The 12,314-nt window shown below is 37.2% G+C and overlaps 2 protein-coding genes across 2 annotated transcripts in view; both read left to right on the plus strand.

Annotated features, from left to right (window-relative positions):
- Positions 1-7,292, plus strand: part of myom3 (myomesin 3) — a 77,151-nt gene extending 69,859 nt beyond the window's left edge. The window contains exons 28-37 of the mRNA XM_012875051.3: positions 8-75; positions 611-721; positions 1,754-1,841; positions 1,982-2,020; positions 2,209-2,314; positions 4,679-4,842; positions 4,948-4,984; positions 5,157-5,179; positions 5,285-5,340; positions 5,428-7,292. Coding sequence (XP_012730505.2) covers positions 8-75; positions 611-721; positions 1,754-1,841; positions 1,982-2,020; positions 2,209-2,314; positions 4,679-4,842; positions 4,948-4,984; positions 5,157-5,179; positions 5,285-5,340; positions 5,428-5,697 — 962 coding nt within the window. The 3' untranslated portion in view covers positions 5,698-7,292. The remainder of the gene's footprint in view (positions 1-7; positions 76-610; positions 722-1,753; positions 1,842-1,981; positions 2,021-2,208; positions 2,315-4,678; positions 4,843-4,947; positions 4,985-5,156; positions 5,180-5,284; positions 5,341-5,427) is intronic.
- Positions 7,293-7,960: 668 nt separating this feature from the next.
- On the plus strand, positions 7,961-8,917 carry fabp10a (fatty acid binding protein 10a, liver basic). Its single transcript, NM_001309919.1, is given in 4 exon segments — positions 7,961-8,104; positions 8,218-8,390; positions 8,595-8,684; positions 8,815-8,917. Coding segments are annotated over 4 exon segments (381 nt in total). The 5' UTR covers positions 7,961-8,037; the 3' UTR covers positions 8,866-8,917.
- The last annotated feature ends 3,397 nt before the right edge of the window (positions 8,918-12,314 follow it).

Here is a 12,314-nt window from a genome sequence, read left to right on the forward strand (position 1 = left end):
CCCCAAGGGCCTTATTTCAAGGAGTTCTTGACATGGAGTGTGAATGAGGATTGTGAATTAACTATACAATGCAAGGTATCTTTACATCTTATGCGTGGAAATTCCCGATGGTAGTGAGACAGCTCAGCTGAGGTCATTATTATAGAAATGAAGCTATTTTAAATTATGTCAGCTAACATTATCTAAGGCGAATGTGAAATTATTCTTCATTTTATAAATTCTTTATAATATTACGGCAAGCAAAAGTAGAGGACAATTGCCTTAAAAACTTTTTTATTTGTTATTTTCTTAGGATTTAAAAAAGTAACACAACACTTGACATTAAGTATGTTTTATAGTATGATTTAGGCAATATATGATTTTGGCAGAAAATATTATTAAAAAAGTTTGATTTTAATGAAACTTGCAGTATGGTGTTGAAATGAAAAGATTTACTTAGTTGAAGGCTCTGTACACCTTTCACCATCAGTAACATAAACAGAGCTGCAACAGAACAAAAGAGCCGTGTAAAGCCTTAGAGCCGTCAGAAAGCAAATAAAATAACAAAACAGAAAGTCGACTGGTGTTTGAGCTCTGTGCTGTGACATGATTTCTATCTATTTACTAACAGGTGACAAACACAAGTAAGGACACGTCCTTCAAGTGGTTTAAGGATGGTGTGGAAATTAAAGACATTGCTTATGATCAGACGTCTGGGGTCAGCTCACTCACAATCCCACAGGTGAGGGGGAAAAAGATGAATCTCCACGTCTCTGTGTTAGAAATCAGAAACGTTAGTTGACATAGAGAAGCAAGAAGAAAGTTACATGGGTTAGTATTAAAGGATTATGTCTAGACAGACTATACAAAACAATGCTTCCAGGGTCAGTTTTAAAGGTACATAGCCACATTATTTAACTTTTTTTATTTATACGTCAGTAGCTCCCTCTGGTGGCATGCTAACTCTTTATGAAAGATTATCACATCTTGCGTTATAATATGACGTATTAGTATTTATTTTGGTGTTCTACGCTTTGTTTTTTCTCAGTTTGTTAGTAAATAAAGCCCTTTGTGTTTATTTATTATAACATCGGAAGTACAACACTGCGCATCTCCGCAGGGGATAAACAAGGAAGCAAGGAAGGAACGCCTATTAGCCCAGCGAAGTTTGGAAACAAGATTCTGTGTAAAAAAAAAAATTATATATATATATATATATATATATATATATATATATATATATATATATATATATATATATATATATATATACGGAAACGTTTATGAATGGGAATTCATAAACGTTTCCGTTTATGAATGGGAATGTTCTTTCGCCATTGTGTTCTGATATGAGGCTCTTAGAGTGGTTTAATTGATAACGGTTGGTCTTCGATCACGGCGAGCTGCCGCTTTACCGCGAGGCATTGCAGAGAGGTCAGGCTCAGTCCGGCATTATTTATTAGTGATTTAACAGTCACTTTCTGATAGTTTTGCAATACTGCCAGTAGATGGCGCCACATCTGTTTACATCTGCTCAACATGCCCGTTGAGGGGGTTATTTTTAGGCTCAAAAAGGACTATCAAAATACTATCAGGATAGACGCTTGGTGTATATAACCTTTATTTTATCATGATCAAACAGGGTTTTTTTTTTTATAGACATAACGTGGCAATGTACCTTTAAGGTAACTTGGGTTGGACATTTAGATCAAATTTAGCATTTTGGTTTTCTCAAAAGTTATTTAAATGTGTTTTTTAAATTAACTTCCTTTAGGTGACAAAGAAAGAAGCTGGTTCGTACAGAGCTGTGGTGTCGGACAGCCGAGGAGAAGATGTCAGCACCTTGGATCTGCTGGACGATGGTTAGACATGGCATATTCATACAAATACACTTCATTCTTTTTGCCACCCAAGAAGCAATCACGATGATTAGTAATCGGGTTCTGCTACAACAAGCGCTCTGATTTATTTTTATGTTTCCATCTTGTCTGTTTGTTTACAGAGTATGACAAGCTTCTGAAACAGCTGAGTGAACAATGCGGTGAGTTACATATGTTTAATATGAATTGTCCTGTGTTAACACACAGGAATGCCATGTTATTGTGCTATAATCACTCTGCCCCCATTTAATACATTTATCATATAAGAAAAAGAGCTGCATTTTTAACTATGCAAATACAAAAACAATCAAAACGTGTACCTATGAGTAATTAAGAGCTCTCACTGCAGCGTTGTCAGCTGGTCCGCTGCGGATTGAGAGCACGGCTGAAGGTTTCAAGATCTACTCCTCCCTCAAATACTACATTAACTTCCTGAAGACAAGCTGGTACTTCAAGTAAGTCAGTAAACAGAGCAGCTTTCTGACCAAACATCCTGTTAGAAGCTAATATTTGGATTCAAGCATTTGTAGTTCCTTCCTGTACGGGGTTCCTACGCAGTCTTGAAAGGTGCATTTTTCAGGTCAGAATAAGTAAATTTCTGACATCGGGTGTGGATTTTATGACAGTGGGCCGGTTAGAAATATTTAAACTGAGAATAACGTGGATGCCTTCAGCCCCTACATAACCCTCTGTAAGCAAAAGGCCTTTTGAAAAGGCATTTTAAAGTCAGTTGACTCCATTATTGAGCTGTCTGGCACCAATAAAAACAAGTATGTGTGGAGGAGCCAAAAAGATACTTTCATATTTAAGTACAGTGTTTCACCTGTAATGTGTAGTGGTAGGATCATGCTGTGGGGCTTTGTCACCGAAAGTAGCGCTGTTGCATTGCGTGGTGGGGATGGATAATAAGAGGGGAGGAGTACTTCTGGATTATTTGGTTTCATTTCAGATCAGCAGCTAGGCAATTGCATATTTTCTCTGTTCTAGTTAACGACTTTCTCTTTAGTGACATTTTCTGAGTAGTTTTTTAATGGCTTATCCACAGCAAGTGTGTAAATATTTCATCGATGTGAATTATTTTGGTGCTTACCGCATCATTGTGACATTTATCTGAACTTTCTCTGCAGCAATATTTTAATCAATTTTAGCAATGTGTTGCATTTCACCCACTAATGGCATAAAAAGTTAATTAAATTCATGCTACAAGTTCATTACACATGTCAAAATGACACACCGGGTTCGCCCTGGTAATGTGTTTCAATCAGCTAAATAATTCAGCTCAGAGAATGTCTCGCTGCCAGCATCATAAAATTACTTTTCAAGGAAAGGTGCTTAGTATGATGATCTTTTTATATTATACAATTATGAGTGAGATGGTTAAAGAAAAAATCTATAACAAAGTTGATCAAACTTAGATTTACATTGACGAGCTGTTACTGTTTTTCTGTAGCAGATGAAAAATGTAATGTTCTTTACTCTCTTAATTAAGATTTAAGGGATGAAAAATGACTAAGGAACAATTTATATATTTCCTCTGGCACACCTAGAGTGCTTCTTAAGGGGGATAGCACCACCTGCTGGAAAATGTCTGGATGTTTTGCAAAAATGTGCATTGTTTTTCACTATTTTATTGCAACAAATCTTCAAAACTTTTATATTAATCAAAATGGAAAAAAATAATTTTCTCTAATATTCCCTTCATTACATTAAATGGATAATAAAGAATAGATACTGACCAAATAACAAAATGTGTGTTTTGCCCAAACATTCATGTTTTCGGTATTGAGTATGGATATTATTCCAAGGTATCTGGTTTATGTAAATGAACTAAATATATTGTATATTAAAGGATTTATATACACTCCTACTGTAGGCCACTTTATTAGGTGCTCTGGGGGAATTGCTTGTTGACACAAATGGTGAGCTAGTCAATCACACGGCAGCAACTCGATGCATGCTCTTAATGAATGTCATCTAGATATGATGCAGGCATCCAAGAATTAGAATGCAGAATAAGGAAATTTAAGTGACTTCAAACGTGGCATGTTGGTGTCTGGCTACCTGGTCGGAGCATATAAAGAAACGGCACGTCCGCTGGGATTTTTAAGCAAACATCTTGTTGACGTCAGAGATCAGAGGAGAATAGGCAAATCAACAGACCAGGATGGTCGTAGTGTTGTTGGAGTCTGGAAGATAGTTTCTCAGCACATTTTGAGCCCTTTTGTACCAGCTGAGAATCAAACCCGAAAGTCCACTAGAGTATTGTTGCTGAACATTTCCATCCCATCATGAACACAGAGTAATCATCTTCTGATGTCTTCCTACAGTAGATGGTGCACCCTGTCACAAAGTTCAAATCATCTCAAATTAGTTTCTTGAACATCCCAATTAGTTCATTACATTTAAATGCCCTCCACAGTCACCAGGTCTCAGTTTAATACACCACCTTTGTAATGGGAAAATTCACATCATGGATGTGCAGCCCGCAAATCTGAACTAACGATATGATGCAATCATTTCAGGATGAATACATATCTTTAAGTAATTGCCTTTTAACCCACCTTGTTTAATCTATGCCATGAAGAATTACTAGCAGCTCTGAAAGTAAAAGAGTCTCCAATTATGTTAGTCTGCATGATTTGATTGAATTTGACTTTGTAAAGTGTCTTGAGATAACAGGTTGTGAATTGGCGCTGTATAAATAACATTTAATAGAATTGAATTTAGCAAAATGTACCAAACAAGATGGCTGAGTTCAAATCATATTGTGGTAGTGCTGGATATAAACAGTAGATCTGTGCTTCTTCCTTTGCTACTAGAGGGAGGAAAATTGACCAGGAGGCCAGGACAAAGCCTGGTAGCAGCATGCAAAAAGTCTGGGTAGAAATCTTAAACCCAACGGAGAATGACAAAGGCGAATACACCTTGGAGATGTTTGACGGAAAAGAGACGCACAAACGGTTTTATGAACTATCCACAGATGGTAAGAGGAAAAATAACTATGGCTTAAAACGAAAATATCTTATGAAGAAAGTCTAAGGCACAGTGATATGATTTTGATTGTTGTTAATCTTGTGTCTTTTCTTAGCGTTTACCAAAGCCTTGCTGGAGCACCAGAGGTTGAAGTAAGTGCATGTGATCAACGGAAAAAAGCTTGCATGGATTGCTGTGTCAATAGCAGAAAACATTAATGAGTTTGAAGTACGAGTTACAAAAAAGACCAAAGCAGAGTTAGCTTGTTAGAAAATGGTGATATAACGTGTCATTTTAAATTGACTTTCTAATTTCATCCCTTAGGCAACTGGCCTTTGCTGAGAAAAGTAAGTGCCATGTGATAACCCTCTTGACATTTCTGTTTCTTTGAGGTTAAATTATTATTGTTATTTTGGATATCAGCTCAGATATTGTTACCTACTGATTTTCAGATCGTGCCAGAGTGATAAAAGGTCTGCCGGATGTTGTAGCCATCATGGAGGACAAGGTAAGACATTATCAGAGAATAACTATTATTATGTAAAACCTCAGACATTCTCCATTGCTGTTCATTGTCGGTTTGTCCTCTGCCCAGTCTCTGTGTCTTACATGCTTCATTGATGGCGACCCAGCTCCTGAGGTCTTCTGGCTTCGCAATGATAGAGAAATCCTTGATCAGACTCAGTTTACCATCACTAAGGAGTCCAAACGCACCTCCATTACTGTCAACAAGGTCACCACGGAAGACTCTGGAAAGTACAGCATCTTTGTGCGCAACCAGTATGGCTCTGAAACTGTTGACGTGACCTTGAGTGTGTACAAGAAGGGCGAGAAGCCTCCAGCTAATGCAGTGGAGTTGGGTTAGATCTGCAAACAGGAGGAATCCCATGCTTCAAATTCAGTTTGAAGGAATTCAGTTTTTTTTTTTTTTTTTAGAAACCTTTGCACAAAATATACGATTTACAAACACATTTATACCCCTAGAACAGTTCCTATGGTTTTTCATGTTATGAAGACTATTTTATGCATGTTAATAGAGCTTCATGTTACAGATCAACAAAAAGTAAGGCATAATGGGAATATGGAGAAAAAAATATACATGGTTTTCAAAACTTCTTCCTTACAAGTTAAAGTCTGAAAGGTATGACATACATTTCTATTCAACACCCCTGAGTCCATGCCTTGTAAAGTCAGCTTTTGCTGCAATTAAAGTGTCTTAGGATGTGCCAGAACATCCCAGTCAGATTGGATAGGAGACCATTTACGAATTCCTTTTTTTGCAAGTGTATTCACAGATTCTCATTTTTAGCTACTTCTGAACTTTGGGCTTTTTTATCCATCAGCAAGCTTGGATCTAAACCAGGGGTGTCAAACTCCTGTCCTTTGAGGACCAGTGTCCTGAAACCTATTGGATTTCACCCAAATCTAACAGACCAGAATAAAATGGCCCAATAATCTCCTCATGCACTCAGGTTCTACAGAGTCCTGCTAATGCGGTAGTGGTGGCCTGGTGTAGTGGTTAGAGAGCAGGACACTTTCAACCTGGAGAGGCAGCAAGGTCCCTGGTTTGAATCCCACAGACTATCACTTTGGGTCCCTAAGCAAGACCCTTCGCCTCAGAAGGCTTCCCGGGCAAAAGACAAAGGACAAATTTAATTGGAATATATGTTGAGATTACATTGCATACAGCTACAGTGTTTATTAATACAAATTTACAGTTAGTTGTTTTTTTTTTTCAAAGATGTGTTGGTCTATCTAAAATGGACCAACACATCTCAGCAATCATAAATCGGGGCTAGCAAAGATAGCATTTCTGGAAGAGGTACACAAACAAACACACACACACACACCAACCTCATGGTTGAAAGTGTTCTGACATACTGTTTATCAGTGTGATATCCCAGTTGCAGTATGTCAGGAAAAAAAAAGGCTCTGTAGAAGAACGTTAAAGCTACTGAGAAGGACCGCTCTGCTTAAGATATCTTTCAAAACTTCTGCAGATGCAGGGCATTTAACATCATCAAGGACCCCTCACATCCATTCAATGAATTGTTCAAAATGCTGCAAACCAGCAAATGGTTCGACAATATATGTTGTGTGTTTCCTATTGTTTTGTTGTTCTGGTTTGAGTTGTTTATTTAGGTCAGGTTAACTTAAATAAAGGATTTTATCACTATTTAGCAGAAGCTAGCATAGCTTGAATAGAAAACCTCCATTAGCTAAGCAAGATTTATATTTTGGAGATTATGTTTAGCTTTGTTTTACTCCAGAATAGGAAAATACCATATTTAATCTTTTTATTGGTTAGTCTAGATAAATTATTATAAGTTGGTTGTGTTAATGTTGCAGTTCCTTTTAGCCTTTTAGTCTGAAGATGAACTTCATCTACTGGAGTTTTTGGTTAAACAGATGTATTGTTTGTCTGTGTTGTTTTCAATAAAGCTATTTACAATTACTGTATTTGGTGTATTATTATTATTATTATTATTATTATTATTATTATTATTATTATTATTATTATTATTACATACAGGAACCTGATGTAGTGAGCTTTATGATCAGGAATAGATTAAAAAAATGGACAGTAGGTTTGTTTGTGTAATTTTGCAACAGCTACGGTCTCTTTTATAAAAAGCAAAGTCCGCTGTGTCATTGACCCTACTATTTCGTCCCACTTAGTAAGATCTACATTTGGAGATTCAGCAGTTACACTGAGGACAAGCTGCAGAGGTGAAAGAAGTTTAATGAACAGTGAACACAAAACACTAAGTCTAAAATTAAAATGAATGCAAATAGTTGCATGCATTGTTGAGACACAGTGGTGTCTAAAAGATAAGAAATGTTTCTGTTGTCCAGACTCCGTTTGCATCCTGCCCTATCTCAAATAGTCGTTGACGGTGCAAATAGTCACCAAATTTTCTTAAAACCACATTTTTAGATCAGGCGTTTAACATTATGTTAAATTAAAAGTAAAACTTTTCCTTGGCTGAAGCCAGAGCTTAAACATACAGAACTAACTGAACTCCAGGTTGTTCAAACAAAAGAGGACTTTGTTACTTTATGGACATAGCACTGTAGACCCTTCACCTTTGGGTATAAAAAGAGACGAGTGCGCGTTCATCTTCTTCACATTGTGTTGAGCTTCACACAGCTGTCTCAGCTCCCTGCTACCTTGGTGAAGGAGATTCCAAACCCTCTTGAAAACATGGACCTCAGTGGAACATGGCAGGTCTACTCCCAGGAAAACTACGAGGCGTTCCTCAGAGCCATGGGTGAGAAAATGATTCAACTAAAGTCAATACCACTGTGCAGTGCAGGGGCTTGCAATTCATGCTGGATGTGTCTAATTTTGCATGGAATAACAAAAAATTCTTCCATTCAACAGAACTCCCAGAAGATGTCATCAAGATGGCCAAGGACATCAAACCGATCACTGAGATTAAGCAGAACGGCCAGGACTTTGTCATCACCTCTAAAACGCCTGGCAAGTCTGTGACAAACTCCTTCACCATCGGGAAAGAGGCTGAAATTACTACCATGGATGGCAAGAAGCTAAAGGTTACTAACTTTTGTTCTCTTTCATGCAATGACAAACATTTTAGGGAAGAACTAAGTTTAATATTATGTTGTCTACAACACATAAATCTTTAAAAACATCCCTGATAATCATAGTTTTTTCACAAGTTTTTAAGCTTGTAGTTGTTCTATTTGTTTTATTGTTGCACTTTGGGTTCTGAAATCTGTCCTCTGACCCTTCATCAGTGCATTGTCAACATGGAGGGAGGCAAACTAGTCTGCAAAACGGGCAAGTTCAGCCACACACAGGAGCTCAAAGGAGGAGAGATGGTTGAGGTATGGTGCATCAAGCAATTAGTTTCCACATATTTATCTGAAAGAAAACTGCACATTAAGTTTTTTTTTTTTTTTCCACTGCTTAAGTACGCTCTTTAAATTAATGTGTATTTTCTTGTGTCCTGTTTAGACTCTGACTGTGGGCTCAACAACTCTTGTCAGGAAGAGCAGGAAGATTTAAATCTGGCCGTGGAAAAGATACAATGTCTATTTAAATAAAAAAGTGTCCGCAATGTGTGTGGTTTGTGATGTGTAATGTCCACATGTGGCTAGCAGGAGCTAAGACTGACATGCATAAAAAAAGATATGTAAATCAAGCATTTGAACAGATCTTTTCAAAGAAACCGATCAAAGTGTTCTAGTTAATTTAGTCTCACCAGGTAAAAATAAAGAAGTTACTTTTGACGGTGTTTTTTTACACCGTCAAAAGTTTGTATGAAATAGTGCTGGACTGTTTGTATGAACAGTCCAGCACTATTTCTTCCATCTAAAGCTGAATAGATAAGTAATCTACGTAAATATAATATTTTCTTAAGGAATTAGAACAATGCCTGTACAATATCACTACTGGCCATGCAAACTGCGGCAAAATTCAACTATTGTTAAGGCAAGGAAAGTATATTTGTGATGTATTTAGGGGCTAAGTAATTCAGTGACTTATTTACTAACAGAAGTATTTTAAAGTATATTCTCTGAGATACAGGGAGCCAGTGTAAGGACTTTAGAACTGGGGCGATGTGCTCTACTTTCTTAGTCTTAGTGAGGATGCAGCAACAGTTTCCGGATCAGCTGCAGAGCTGTAAGGATACTGTTGCAGTAATCAATTTGACTCGCATGGATGAGTTTTTTTTTAAGATCCTGCTGGGACATTAGTCCTTTAACCCTGGAAATATATAAGTAATATAGTATGTACTGTCAAAATATTTAGTTACTCCCAGGACAAGGTCCTTCTCTTATTGTGAAATTTAGAAGAAGAGCGAGGACAGGTGATCAGACAAAAACAGCATTACAAACAATATTTGCATAAATATTATGTGTTCAGAGTAGTCTGGTTGTTCAATTTGTATGTAGATTGATGCGATAAATGAAGTTATGTGAAAATTGCAAAACAATAATTATTGCTTCCATCACCACTACTCCTACCAATAATAATAATGATATACACACACATTCATACACAATATAATAAAATATGTATTTAACAATTACCTGTCCAGGGTGTACCCCGCTTCTTGTCCAGTGAACGCTGGAGATAGGCACCAGCAACCCCGTGGCCCCATGAGGGATTAAGCGGTTTAGAAAAATGGATGGATGTATTTAACAATAAGACATTGTTGCCAAGAATACTAAGTAAATATGAAAATGAGTTGGCAGCAAATTTGAATGAAAAGTTGAGTGGCAATATCAAATAATTGAGTAAACGGGATTACCGGTTCCAAAGTAAGCCTTCACAGGCGGTATATATGTGAGTGTCTGAAATTGGGACGACCTAGAACTTGAAACCGTGTGTTTATGATGGTTAATGCTAAGGTTCAAAAATGCTTTGCACTGATCATTTTGCAATGCTGTGACCTACAAAATAATGATGATTTTATCTTCCCGCTTTCCCCTTCTTTTTTAAAAGCAAACAATAATGCATCCTTGGTGTATTTCCACACAGCTGAGTGTAGGGCCCGAGAATTTTGCTTTTTGGACAAGATAACACAACATCACCCCCTTCAGGTCATAACTTAGTATACACATCATGTGCTACTGGCTGCCATCACAGTAATAAGACAGGGTGGATATGTGAGGCTTTGGGATTATATTAGCTCATTTTATCTCAAGTCACAAACTCTCAATAGGATAAAAATCTGGGTTTTGATGTGGCCAGTCCAGAAGGTTGATGTCTTTTAATCATTTCCATGGTTCCTGTCTACATTTGCAAGCAATCCTCCTCAGAGCATGATGCTGCTGCCCCCACCATGCCCCATGGTGAAGATGATGTGTGTCTGGTGATGTACAGGGTTATTACTCAACCCTGCACATCATTGGTGATCAAAGTGTGTGGTCGTATGTGGTATGATGACCAAGAAGCTCAATTGTTGCATCATCAGACAAAAAGACCTTCTGGTTGGAGTCTCCATGCGAATTTCAGGTAAGATATTAGCACCAATTCTTCTTTTTATTTTTGGTTTTGGTTGATTTTAGCCACTCACCTGGACAACTGTGACTGGTGAAGAATTTGGACAATAATTGTTTTATGCACAGCCTCTTCCTTTTGAGACACGGTTTATCTCCTTCGGGTTGCAGGTGTTTTGATCTTTGGTTTCTTTGTTCCTGCTCTCAGCTCTTAAGGACGACCAGCTGTTGGCAGACATAAACAAGTGTTATTATCCTTCCATTTCTTACTGATGGACTTAACTGAACTCTATCCCTTGACCTATACGTACACAGTCCAAACAGCTGTTTGGATAGTTATCTGGACCTCTAAGGAATTAGGTTTATCACTCTAAAGGGGTTCAATATTTATGCAGCCATTTACTTGACCTTACACGTTTCATTTAGTGAAAGTTGTTTAGAATTTGGCACGTTTTTTTTTTTTTTAGTTCTTGTCAAAAATTTAATTATGGTAACACATAATGACTATAAAGATTCTTGAAAGGGCCTAATGATGCTGACCATTATATTCACTATGTTGTCTCGTTCTGAAGTGCAGAGGCTACATAAATACAATTTACTGACTTAGATCATTTAATTCACAAAAGCACTAAAATATCTAACAGACTCAAACACTTTATGTAGCACCGTCTCAGAATGAGCATGGTAACAGTGTGTCTGCTGTATTATTAGTGCAGCGTACTGGGGCCAGGTGTCGTGTTACCTTCAAAGGTTGCTGCACGCTGTCCCTCGTTGTGGGATCCTGCAGGTTTTCCCCCGTCACAGCATGCTAACTTGGGATAAAGAAGTGCAGCAAAACCAATAACAACAATCAACCAGCTGGATTATTTCAGATAACTTTTGTACTAACTGCCATTAAATTAACTGAACCTGATCATGTGCTATTACAGTAATATTCAGTATTATTTGGAATATACATTGGTGGTTTGTCAAATTTTATATCTTACAATCTTCAGTCATAAACACGTTTTTAATTGGGGCAAATTAAAACTGAACTTAATATTCTCATTAGCTGTAAGCAGAAAATCAATAATCCAGATTCTTTTGAGGAAAAAAGGAATCTGTAGGTACTCTAATTAAGTGTCATTTGCTTAGTAAACTGAGACTGAAATGAATTTGCTTCTAATAATATTCTAATTTATTAAATATGGCTGTGCAATTAGAACTAAATCCCTGTGATTGCGCTGAACTGATTTAAATTGGGTCCAAATTGTGTTCTATAAAAAACTGTGTACAAGTCGGTGGGTTTGGAGAGGGAATTTGTTGTGAATAGATAAGATTGTGAAAGATATAGATTTTAAGGTTGAGCACGAGGAAGAGTTGCCAAAGTTTCTTCGACATTATTAGGATCATCTGTAATATTGGAAAACTGTCGTGCGATCCATCTTCCTGCTTTCGCTCGTTTCCTCCAGAACACCTTGTACCAGATATTTAATATCCCATTACCAATTACATTCTCCAATGACATCC

This window comes from Fundulus heteroclitus, chromosome 3 (genome assembly GCF_011125445.2).
Source record: "Fundulus heteroclitus isolate FHET01 chromosome 3, MU-UCD_Fhet_4.1, whole genome shotgun sequence".
Lineage (NCBI taxonomy): Eukaryota > Metazoa > Chordata > Actinopteri > Cyprinodontiformes > Fundulidae > Fundulus > Fundulus heteroclitus.